The 10,186-nt window shown below is 60.6% G+C and overlaps 1 protein-coding gene across 11 annotated transcripts in view; it reads left to right on the top strand.

Annotated features, from left to right (window-relative positions):
• The first annotated feature begins 1,006 nt into the window (after window positions 1-1,006).
• The window catches only part of NTRK3 (neurotrophic receptor tyrosine kinase 3), a 381,734-nt gene continuing 372,554 nt past the window's right edge, over window positions 1,007-10,186 (top strand). For 2 of the 11 annotated variants that reach the window (XM_082736043.1, XM_082736040.1), the window contains exon 1: window positions 1,007-1,968. In XM_082736043.1, coding sequence (XP_082592169.1) covers window positions 1,721-1,968 — 248 coding nt within the window. In that variant the 5' untranslated portion in view covers window positions 1,007-1,720. The remainder of the gene's footprint in view (window positions 1,969-10,186) is intronic. The other 9 variants (XM_082736042.1, XM_082736050.1, XM_082736048.1 and 6 more) reach the window with 8 other exon arrangements.

The following is a 10,186-nucleotide window of genomic DNA, read 5'->3' as shown; positions in this document are numbered from 1 at the left end:
CGCCCCTACCAGGAAGGGGTGCTTGTGTGGGAGGGAGGGAGGTTCTGCGCCCCCGAATCCGGAGAAAGCCCCCCGCCCGCCCCCTCACCGGGCAGCCAGAGCAGCGCACCCGAGAGCCGAGCCCAAGAAGCCGGTCTCTGACGGTGCTGGCCTGCTTGCCAAAAAATGCCCCTTGCATCTCAATTTCCCGGCCGTTTCTCTCTTGCACGCGCCGCTCGCCACCTCGGCTCCCCAGCGCAGCCCTTTGGGCGCTGATTCTGTCCTTCCCCGCTCCCTGCCTGCCCGAGGCTGGACGCAAAGCCCACCGCCAAGAAGGCGCAGGGGGTGTGGGGGCACCAACCCGGGCGTGCCCCGCAGTCCCCTCCCGGCCGAGCCCAGCTCCCGGACTCTCGGTTACGGAAATGAGTGTCATTTAGACGGAGTGCCGCGCGTCCGCGGCTCCCGTCCCCGGCTCCGGGAGCCTCTCTGCGGTTTCCGTGCGCTCCCGCAGCCCCCGCCGCCGTCTTCGAGCCTGTGCCCCCCACCCAGGCTCGGGAGCACTCCCCCGGTCACCTCGGCCGCGTCCATTTCACTTCCTCTCGCGGTCCGGATTGCAGCAAAACACCGGGCAGCGCGAGGGCCAAAAAGTGGAAAGGAGAGCGCCTTTCGGTGTCGCGCAGCCAGCTCGCCAACTCCCCCTCCCCAGCCCAGACCCTCTCAATCCCAACTGCAACTTTTTCCCTTCCGTCTCGGTTTCCCCTTGGCTGCGGCGAGCGGGCGCCAGGCTCCGGGCCGCGAGGCGTGGAGCGGGCGGGCGGGCGGGCGGCCGCGCGGCTGCGGGTGGCGGTGCGGGCGAGAGCCGCGAGCCGGCGAGTGGGTGGGTGGGTGGGGAGGGAGGAGGGGAGAGGACGGGCGGGGAGGGAGTGGGGTGTGGGGAAGGGGAGGGGGAGAGGGAGGGAGGGGGGAGATTCCGCTCTCCTGCCGCTCCCAGCCGGGGCGGGGGGCGGGGGGAGGAGGCCGCGAGGAGGGAGGGGAGGAGGGAGGGGAGGAGGGAGGGGGAGAGAGGGAGGGAGCCGAGGAAGACGCTCCGATAACCCGTGCGTTTCGTAAGGCTCCGAGCACTTGTACATTTCTGCAGGCGCGCGGCGAGCCATTCGCGGCGGCTGCTGCAGCTCCGACTGCATCTTCCTCCTCCTCCTTCCCCCGGGCTCCGGGTGTGTGTATGTGTGAGTGAGTGAGTGTGTGTGTGTGCGTGAGTGTGTGTGTGTGCTTTGCAGGTGTGTCCGTTTTAATTCTGCCCAGTAGGTGGGACTTGGTGACTTTAGCACCATATTTTCCTTTTCCCGTTTTTTTTTTTCTTTTTCTTTTTTGCCTCCCCAACGTCTGTTGCAACCCTGCAAAGTCTCGGAGTCGGAGAGCGCGGCTCGCTTCCCGAGCCTCCGGACCCGGCGAGCCGGCGAGCGCCGAGCCGGCCACCATGCCAGGCAAACCGCGCCACTAGGCGCTCCCCGCGGCTCCCACCCGGCGGCGGCGGCGGCGGCGGCGGCGGCGGCGGCCGCGATGGTTTCAGACGCTGAAGGATTTTGCATCTGATCGCACGGCGTTTCAAAGGCAGAGGCCCCCCCTCCCCCTTCCCCCCTCCCTCGCCGTCTTTGTTTCCTTCCCCCCCAGCTCTCCCCACTCCCCCCACCCCACCCCCCTCTCCTCTCCTCCTCCTCTTTTTTAGAAGCCGCGATCGGAGATGGATGTCTCTCTTTGCCCAGCCAAGTGTAGTTTCTGGCGGATTTTCTTGCTGGGAAGCGTCTGGCTGGACTATGTGGGCTCCGTGCTGGCTTGCCCTGCAAATTGTGTCTGCAGCAAGACTGAGATCAATTGCCGGCGGCCGGACGATGGGAACCTCTTCCCCCTCCTGGAGGGGCAGGATTCAGGGAACAGCAATGGGAACGCCAGCATCAACATCACGGACATCTCAAGGAATATCACTTCCATGTAAGTCGGGCGGCCGCTCCCCAGCCCGCCTCCCCTCCTGCTCCGCGGCTCGCTCTCGCTCGCCCGCTGCCGGGAGCCGGCCCTCCGCCCGCCCGCCCCGGCTCGCCGCCGCCCGCCGCCCGCGGGGCGCGCGTCAGGCTCGCCGTGGCTCGGGAGATGCTCTCGGGCCGCGTAGTCCAGGTGATCCGGCCCCAGCAGGCGGGGGCCGGCGCCGCGTGGGTGCCTCTCCCCGCAGGGGACCCCCGCCGGCCCCGGGCGTGCGCGGCCCAGCTCCCGCCCCCGCCCCCACCCGCCGGGGCTCGTCGCGAGGGTGCGAGTCGGGTTTTTGCCCCCCACTAAATAGCAACAGTTTGGCCACGCTCAAGTGGAATAAAGTAGACGAGGTTCGATCCCCGGCGGCGGCGGCGGCGGCAGTGACAGCGGCGGCGCTGGGCCGGGAGGGAAGGTGACAGGGATTGCTGGAGATCCAGCCGAGATCGTTAACTATTTCCTTTTGGAAACAGCGAAACACGCTGACAAGTAAACAAGTTGGGAGCTGGCTGCTCGCTGGGAGACTTTGGACATGTCGAGGCCGTCATGGACGCCTACCTCTTCCCTTTCTCTCTCGCCCGCCCTCTCCAACCCCATTTTGGGCATTTCCGAGACACCCCCCGCCTTTCCTACCCTCATCTGCATCTGGGCGCCTACAGATCCCGTCCTTGTGAGCTCTGATAACTGCGCCGGTAATTCCGAGTCAGGATGGAGAAGGGAGCTTGAGGGGGCTTGCGGGGTTTGGGGATGAGGCTTAGATGGTCTTTTTCTTTTTCTTCTTCTTTATTTTTTTTTGGACATTCCAACTCTGACTGCCGTTTGCTGGGTTCTGCCCCGTCTGAGTGAGACCTGTGGTGGCCTGCATTCCCTCCCTCCCCTTGGCTAAGGATGGGGGATAGAACCGAGGCACACGGGAAAGAAGAGCTCAGCCAGAATCCGGGGAGGCTGCCCATCTTTCCTAACACTGACCTCAGGGCCGGGTGACCCGCCCCCCTACGCCCCCCCCCCCCCCATTCTGTCAGCCAGAGAAGGGTGTGGACCCTGCCGGGGTTGTTCAGGGGATAGCTCTTTTGTCCCCCTGCCAAGGTCCACACCCCTTGGGAACCCTCAAAATGGGTAGGATGCCGAGAGAGAGGGGTTTGCCCTGAAGTCCCGGCTGGGGTCTGAAGGAGGCATCTGGGCAGACACAAGCCCTTTCGAAGCTGCCATTGGCGCTGTCTCCCAGGCAGCAGCCCTCCCTCTCCCTCAGAATGGGGCAGCCAGGCTGGGAGGAATTGCAGTTCTGCTCTCGAAAGCCCGCCAGCCCTGTTGGCTTCGTGGAGAGAGCGCTAGCATCCTTGCAGCTAACAGTTGGAGGAAGTGTACAGCCCCGGAGATGTCTCTGACTCCTGGCCCTGGAGACCAGCTTGACCCATATCTGGGCTCTGCCATTCACCTCCTCACCACCTGCAGCCGGTGGGCCTGGGATGAACAGAGGAACAGCTGAGGGGGCAGCCAGAGGTTGGGAGGGGTAGACTGGCCGGACCCAAGCCTGCCTCTCTGGGCCCTGCAGGCCACAGCATTCCAGCGCCCCTGAGGATGGCTGGGGGGAGGGTCTGGAGTGTTATCGGCAGGGAAACTCTGGCTTGGGAGTGCATTTGGCTGTGTGTGTGTGGGGGGGTGAGTTGGGGGACGGGGAGGGGAGAGAGCTTAGCAGTGGGTCCGGGGGCTCCTGAGCTGGATCTGGGGATATCCAGGGGACTGGGGTGGGGGGTGCTGAAGGTTTGAGAATAGATCCCTGCTGTGGGTCTCTGGGAGCTGGTGAGCCTCATTCTGGCCGTTCTCTGCTCCCAGGATGCGTGGATCTGTGGGAAGCCAGTGGGAGGCAGGGATGGCCACAATCACGTAGGCTCTCTGTAGCCAGGCAGCGGTCGCTCCTCTGAAGATGATGCTTGGGGGAGCAGTTTGAAGGGGGGAGTTGGGCTGCTCTTCCCAGGCCTAGGGTCCAAGATGGAGGTGTTGAAAGGTGGGTGACCGGAGGGGATGAGGTGGTCTCTTGTCCCCTTTGCCTTTGGAGGACCCCAGTGGGACAAATGGGAGAATGGTGAGCAGGGACTGGATTGGGAGACTGTGTGTTTCGGGTCACAGGCTCTTTGGCAAGCAGGCAGGATTCCTTTCCTTACGTCCATCCCGACACCTAAGAGCTGGGGAACTGGATTCCCACAGGAGCTGCGTGGATTGGCAGGTGGGGGAGGAGGGTCAGAGGTCATGGGTCTGATGACCTTTCCTCACCCTGTCTTCTCCCCAGTGCCCTCTTAGATCTTTGGCTGGTATTGACAGAGCTTCGGGAAGGGCCCACTCTTTGGCCTGAGGCAGAGGACTGTGGAGAGAGGGAAATCAGGCTCGTTGTGGGAAGTAGCTGTCACCCATTCCTCTGTCACTCTTGGGATTGGAGGCTCAGGGTGGCAGAATAACTTCTATCAAGGCACATAGCCCCAGTGGTGAGCCAGGCTTAGGTCTCAGGCTATCCAACACCAAGGTCCTGCTGCCGCTCTGCTGGATGCCTGTGGAAACAGGCGGGGAGGAGGACCTGGAGGGCAGGCAGGAGGAGGAGGGCGAGGGAGGAGGCCTGACCTCAGCACGACCTGGGAAGGGGGCTTGAGCTGCAACCCAGACTTTGCAGGAGGAAAGTGTGTTCCTCAGACTTCTGATGCTATCAGAGAGAGGGAGTTTGGGGGTCCTCCAGCATTCCATCAGCCTGAAGCTCTTGCTGGTGTGTGCCTAAGGGTACAGCTTGGGCTGACTCTTGGGATGGAGCTGGGATGAAGCTGTGTTTCCGTCAGGCCTCTCTCCGGGAGCTTGGAGGGGGTGTCCTTGGGGACTGGCCTCCAAAGACACACCCTCTTGTCTGTGGAGCTCTAGGGCCCTGACACCCCTCCCTGGGTGCTTAACTGATCATGCCTGACTTTGAAGATGGACAAGAGAGTCCCTGTTATCTTTCTCTCAGAGTCGTGTGTGGAGCGCCTCTTGGGTCCCCATCGGAGGCTGGCTGAGGGCGCCCGTGATCGGAGAGGGGGCTGCCCCACCAGTCACAGGAGGGAATCAGCTACAAGGCATGAGAGCAGACATGTGGGTCTCAACCCCTCCCCTCCCAAAGGGCTCTGCTTCTGGGCCTCTTTCTGTTCAGGAAGCCAGCTCCTCGGCCATGGGAGCTCCTGGCCCACAGTAACCTCAACCTAGAAGGGGCCGCGCATTGCCGCGCCCAGCCAGGCTCTGTCGTCACAAAGGCAGAGGGTGGAGGCTGGGAGTTGGATCCTCTGTCTAGGTCAAGCCTTCCTGATGCTAGGTCACAATGGCGCGTCTTTGACCGTCAGAAGATCAAGGGAGAGGAGATGGCTCATGGGACCCAATGTTCCTGGGGTTGGCTACCCAGATACCCTTTGAGCTCTTGGCTGGGACTCTGAGCCTCCAGCGGGGTCTCTGTGGGAGCCCCCACAGGATCCCTGGTGTTTGCAACTCTGGTCCCTTTAGGTCCCCATCTTCCCTGCAGGCCCTTGCCTCTGCTGGGTGAAGGATCATTTCGGGTTCTGGCTGCTGTATCAGTTCCTTGATTCTCAGCCTTTCTAAGGATCAAGGGGAGGCCAGCCTTGACAATTACCCATGGGACCTGGGATGCAGGCAACGGTGTGAGCCAGGCCCCAGGGGAGCCAGGCACAGAGCCTAGGTCTGAGAGAGGTGGTCTGAGCTGGGACTCCTTTGTGGTAAGATTTGGAAGGGAGACTGGTTGCAGCTCTGGGGAATGAGGTACTTCCGGGATGGAAGCTGGGACCCCGGGGCTCCAGAGGCCCTGGGATTTTGCCTGGAGGCCAGGCCCTCCTTGGCTCCAGAGTCCTCAGCTCCCACAAGCCCAGGTCAGTCTTGCTAGGCACACGCTGCGGCCCAGGGCATCATCTCTGCAGCTCCAGGGTAGCTGGAGCTATGGCAGCTTTGGGTCAAAGCAGCGCAGCCTGGCCCTTGCTTTGGGAGTGCTGGGGTGCCGGTCCCTGGAGGGCTGGTCCTGGAGTCTGGGAGGTGGTGCAGGGTCCTGTAAAGGGCCGACAAGCCTCCTGCCCGGCTGCCGTGAAGAAGGGCGGCTCTCATGCCCGCTCCCTTAGGATGCTCTGTCCTTGCCCTGCCCGTCCCTGCCTGCTGCCTCCTCCTCTTCTCTGACTGTAAGGGTCCTTAGCCCAGCTGGCTCTTGGGTGGGGGTGTGGGTGGGCTGTGCCCTTCCCTCAGAATGATCTTTGCCAGGATTGTGGCATCTGTGCTGCCACTGGACCCCATCCTGAGATCACAGACACTGGCTCTGGCCTCACTTGGAGGCCTCCCATTGACTGCAGGGAGCGTAGGAAGAGAGAAAGGGATGAGACACACATGGGTCCCTGCCCTGGCTCTGCCCCTAACCCGTTGTGAGCTGTAGGAGGGGTCTGTAGCCTTTTTGAGCTTGTAAATTCAACTATGAATTGAGTCCCTTCAAGCTTGGACTGATGCCACCCCAGGGCGCAGGGAGCACCCCATGGAGTCTCTGTGAGGTCCCTTCTAAGGGCACCAGCTTTAGGATTGGTGCTGACTCTTGCGATGCCACCAGGAAGAGGACTGGGTGCTCCCTCTGGGCCAGTGGCCACTGGCCGGTTTTCCCTTCGTTCCTTCCCTTCCCACCTCTACTGAACTCTGGGTCACCTAGAAAGTGCCACATAGTTTGGAGTCAATGGCCCAGACCAAATGTCACACTTAGGGATGCCCCTCACAGCCTGGACATCTAGCTTCATGTGGCTCTCCGTTCTCTACCCTGCACTGAAGGCAGGGAGGAGACGGCCCTCTGCAAAGCTTCCATGTGTTGCTCCAGCAGGGACCTCCACTGAATGGGAGAAGAACATGCTAGAACTTCCATTTCAAGTTGTTGTCTAGAAGAGGGACTACTTAGCGTACGGCTGGAAGATACACCAGCATGTAACTCAATAAACAGAGGAGTGTTCAGGGGTTGCAAGATAACATTTTTTTTGATCATCATAAAGGCTTGATGCTCTCTTGTGATTGGAAGGGCCCGGGTTTGGGAGGGAGATGGATGGATGGTAGGAGAGGTGACCCTGAAGACTGGCTCCCCCTCTTGGATCTGTTCCAGGGAGTAGGGGTTGATGGATGCAGAGGGGAGTGGGGGAAAGGAGAGAAGGAACCAGGCGGAGTAGTGGAGGGACTCTCAGCCCGGGACCAGGATTCCCAAGGCCCCCTAGTCCCTGAGGGCTTTTTGTTTCTGTCTAGCCAACTCTTTACCTTCTGAACACCCCAGCATTTCTTTCATGCCTCCCAGGTTACAGACATTGGGTATGTTTTTGCCCCAACTGCTGAAGTGTGATAAGCAGGGATGATTTGTCCCATGTTACCGATGAACAAAATAAAGAAAAAGGTTGAGTTGTGTGTCTCCCAAAGGGAAAGCTCTTGAAGAGCCTTGTGTCTCCTTCCGAGCCGCTCGTCTCAGGGCTCTCGTGGGTCTGTGGACTCTCCTCTCTGGCTGTGGTCCTGTGGCTAGATACTCCATGGCGTCATTTTCGTCCAGAAAGTTCTCTTTCTCCCAGGGGCAGCATTATGGGATGGTCCATCTGGGAGGAGCTGGAGGAGGACGGCTGAGAGTCCTGGCAGTTGGGTCTAAGCACGGCCTGAGTGGAGGCCTCGCTTGACCCCCGCAGAGCTGGTGGTGGCTGAGGCACTTGTCAAGTCACCTGTCTATCATCCATCCCCAGAGCCCAGCTGCCTCCGCTTGGGGAAACACACTCCAGGGGACCAGCCGTGTGGGCTGCTGCTCTTCGGTGGGTCGGCTATCCAGGGATCGGACTCCTGTGAAGCCCGGTGCCCAGTGGAGCCCTGGGAAGTCCCATAAGAGCCCTCCATTTTCTGCCCTCCCCCTGGGGGCAGGGCTCACCAGAACTCAGGGCTGGGAGGGACTGCCGCAGGTGTCCCCTCCCTCAGCCTCTGCGCATGGGGCCCATGAGAGGCTCAGATCAGGGCAGCACCTCTCCGGGGCCCTGAGCCTTGCGGGAAGGCCTCTCCTCCTAGGTGGCGGGACAGGCACCGCGCTCTTCGGCTCTGCCCTGGCGCCTGTCCTGGGCGTTCTGTCAAAGCCCGAGCCTTGCCTACAGCTGTGTCTCCCTCTGGGGCGATGTTTCCAAATCTGGGGTCCCCAGAGGCAACAAGTATGCGAGGCTGGCCGCCCCTGGGCTCCGTGCAGACGGCAGCCCACGCCAATTAGAGGTTCGCTTGCAGCGAGGATTTCTGCTCTGCTCTGTTTACCGGCAGGCAGGGGAGGCTGTGGGCTCAGTAGGCTTGGGGCTTGGGAGCCCAGCCTTCCTCTCCAGCCTCACCTCTGCCTTCCAGGCTACCCCACCCCCCCATCTACTTTGTTCCATCAACAGGGTCCCCGGTCTGGGTGGTGGGAATCAGACAGGATTCCTTCCGCAGAACCCTCAAGTGCAGAGAGGACCGTCGTGACTGGGTTTCCCCAGCAGATCCTCTGGGCCTGGGCTCTCCCTAGCTTCAGACAAACCCCTTACCTCCTCTGGGCCTCAGTTTCCTCATCTACGAGATGGGCATAATAATAACTGCCTGTTAACAGTGCTCTGAGGGTCGGTGTCCTGTATCAGGCCCAGTAAAGAGAAAACTGTTCGTGTAGGATCGCTAAGGACAGCTAGCTTTTAGTGAGCACCGCCTATGTTCTAGACAACCGTTCCAAGCACTTGAGAGGTCCTACTTTGTTACGGCCTCACACCAACCCTATCAGAGAAGTGCTGTTCGTTCATTCACTCATTAACGTGAATCCTGTTGTACAGATGGGGCGTGAGTCCAGATACAGAATGTAACTTGCTGAATTCCACGCAGAATGATCTGACGTTTAATATTAAGCTGTATAGCCTGGATTCTTTTGCTCTTTCCTTAGGCGTGCAAATATATACTGGTAGACACACACGTGCACATGGTCATTCCTGAAGACGCGGCCATCATAATCCATTAATTAAGGAAAAGGGTAGACGTGAAGGTCTAGAAGGGTCCTTCATGTTGTAACATCCCAGCTCTCTGGGTGCACATTGCCCTAGCTGGGGTCGGAGGGGAAGGCGGACAAGATGGTGGGTGTGGTGCTGGCCTCATGGTCTGGCTCGCCTGGTCCCAGACAGGCCTCTCACAGTCAGGGAGGGGCTCCCCTCCTGACCTCGGCCTCCCCCGAGGCCCTGTCTCAGCCAAGCCCTCTTCCCAGGCCTCCTTGACCACCCCGTAGTGTCTCTCGGCCTTTGATCAGGCCAGCTCGCTGCCCCAGGAGACCAGGCGCCCGTTGAGGCTGGCGGGCATTCAGGAAGCTGGCGGCTGGGTCCCTGCCAGCGCCACGCTGGGTTGAGGTGTGGTTGGCAGGACTGTGTCCCTGACTGCCCATGACCCTTGAGAGTTTGGATCAGAGAGGGGAGGGCTGGGTGGCTTCTCCCAGGGACAGCTTTGGGATTTCAAGGTGGCTGGTGGGTGCAGAACAGCAGGGAGGCATCTGGAGGGCCCAGGAGCCAGAGCTAGAGGCTGGTGTTTAGAGAATCTTCCCTGACTTCTAATTTTTCCTCTTCTCTTGCCTCCTCCTCAGACGAGGAGGCTTTCCTCTCCTCCACCCTTCCTTTGGCCTCAGCTCTGTCCCATTGCTCATGGGAGCTCCGTCAGCCTCTCCACAGGGATGAGCTGTGAACATGGTGTCGGCCACAGCTGTCCCCATGGGGAGAGCCGGAGTAGCCACCCGTGGCTGGGAGGGTGGGGCAAGCATTTGTGGAAACATCCCATTTTTCGCTGCTGTTGACTGGCTGGCTGAGCTCACCACATCACAGGACCTTTGTGGCCTCAGTTTTCCCTTCTGGGAGTTGGGTCACCTCTGGGAGTTGGCGCCTGCCTCCCTCCCCGGGGTCCCTGTCCAATCAGCGTGGTGACATGGTTGATTGACTGTCTAACCAGTAGGGTGCCATGTTGATGTCTCCGTTTCTAGACATCTGGGAGCGTTTTTGAGTTAGGAAGCAGATCAAGACCTCGAACCATAAATCATCTGATCTGGAAAGGGGCTCATATAATTGGGGTCCAATGTAGTTTTGCCAAAGAGGAACGTGGGGCCCTGGAGAGGTGGAGGGCGTGACTCAGTCACCCAGTGCGTCCTGGC

Source organism: Mustela nivalis, assembly GCF_964662115.1.
Source record: "Mustela nivalis genome assembly, chromosome: 6".
NCBI lineage: Eukaryota > Metazoa > Chordata > Mammalia > Carnivora > Mustelidae > Mustela > Mustela nivalis.
The sequence above is the reverse complement of the archived record's forward strand: the minus strand, read 5'-3'. Positions and strand labels throughout refer to the sequence as shown.